Source organism: Corapipo altera, unplaced genomic scaffold (assembly GCF_003945725.1).
Source record: "Corapipo altera isolate COAL_440 unplaced genomic scaffold, ASM394572v1 58010, whole genome shotgun sequence".
Classification (NCBI taxonomy): Eukaryota; Metazoa; Chordata; class Aves; order Passeriformes; family Pipridae; genus Corapipo; species Corapipo altera.
The window spans coordinates 1-1379 of record NW_020891471.1 but is presented as its reverse complement, the minus strand read 5'-3'; the positions used below and the strand labels follow the sequence as shown (position 1 = coordinate 1379).

The 1379-nt window shown below is 54.0% G+C and overlaps 1 protein-coding gene across 1 annotated transcript; it reads right to left on the bottom strand.

Moving 5' to 3' along the window:
* Window positions 1-1000: 1000 nt before the first annotated feature.
* On the bottom strand, window positions 1001-1249 carry NOP10 (NOP10 ribonucleoprotein; the record flags this gene model as incomplete). Its single annotated transcript, XM_027633666.1, has 1 exon — window positions 1001-1249. A coding segment is annotated over one exon (216 nt), but the record flags the coding sequence as incomplete, so codon positions are not given.
* Between the last annotated feature and the right edge of the window lie 130 nt (window positions 1250-1379).

The following is a 1379-nucleotide window of genomic DNA, read 5'->3' as shown; positions in this document are numbered from 1 at the left end:
TCCCACCCCGGGACCCCCCGAGACCCCCCCGGGCCCCTCCGGGGCCGTTCCGGGGCCGCCGCCTCCTCCCGCCGCCGCCATCTTGGATCGCAGCGGAAGTGACGTCACGGCGGCGCGGGCGTTGCTAGGAGGCGACGCAAGGGACGTAAGGGGGCGGGGCTTGTGATGTTATGGGCGCGGTTTTCTTTAAAGGGCGTGGTTTACGGCATTGTGGGCGTGGTTTTCTCTCAGGGGCGTGGTTTTTCTCTCAGGGGCGTGGTTTGCGCCCTTTGTGGGCGGGGTTTTCTCTCAGGGGGCGTGGCTCACGCCCTTGTGGGCGGGGTTTTTCCTAAGGGGCGTGGCTACAGCGTTTGTGGGCGTGGCTTCCTGGCTAAGGGCGTATTTCCGCATCGTGGGCGTGGCTTTTAGGCGTTGTGGGCGGGGTTCCCTCCCCAAGGGGTGTGGTTTGTTGTCGTGGGCGTGGTTTGTGGCGTTGTGGGCGTGCCCTCCCAGTGCTCCCAGTGCCCTCCCAGTGCTCCCAGTGTCATTTTTGCTCCGTTTCGGGTCATTTCAGTCACTATTTCACTGTATTTTTGTTCATCTCAAGGTTTATTTCAGTCTATTTTTGCTTCATTTTGGGTCATTTTCGCTCCGTTTTGGGTCATTTTTGGCCCATTTCAATTCATTTCCCCCCATTTTGTGTCACTAAAATGTTCATTTTTCTCCATTTAGGGTCATTTTTGCTCCATTTTGGGTCGTTTTTGCTCGGTTTTGGGCCATTTCAGTCACTATTTCACTTAACTTTCGTTCATTTCGGGTTTTATTTCAGTTTATTTTTGCTGCATTTTGGGTCATTAAAAAATTCATTTCAGTCCATTTTGGGGTTTATTTCAGTTTATTTTGCTCCATTTTGGGTCATTTCTGTTCCGTTCTGGGTCATTTTTGCTCCGTTTTGGGTCATTTTCCCTCTGTTTTGGGTCATTTTTGCTCCGTTTCGGCTCCTCTTCCTCCTCCTCCCCCAGGTGGGTTTTTGGGGGGTTTTTGGGGTCCCCCCTCAGAGCAGGGCCCGTCCCTTCTGGGTGGGCAGGATCCCAAAACGTCGTTTTAGGGCCAAACGGTGGCGGGAGAATTTGTCGTCGGGGGAGAAGCGGGCGGGGTGGGCGGAGAACGTGGGGAGACCCCCCGGGGACACCTTCTGGAGGGGGCCAAAAAAAGGGGGGTCAGAGACCCCAAAATACCCTTTGGGACCCCCAAAAACCCCCCTGAAAGCCTCAAAAAAACCCGACCCCAAAATAGCCCCAAAATGACCTAAAATACCCCCCAAAACAACCCAAAAATCACCCCAAAATTGACCTAAAATACCCCCCAAAACCACCTTCTTGGGGGGCAAAAAAAAGGGG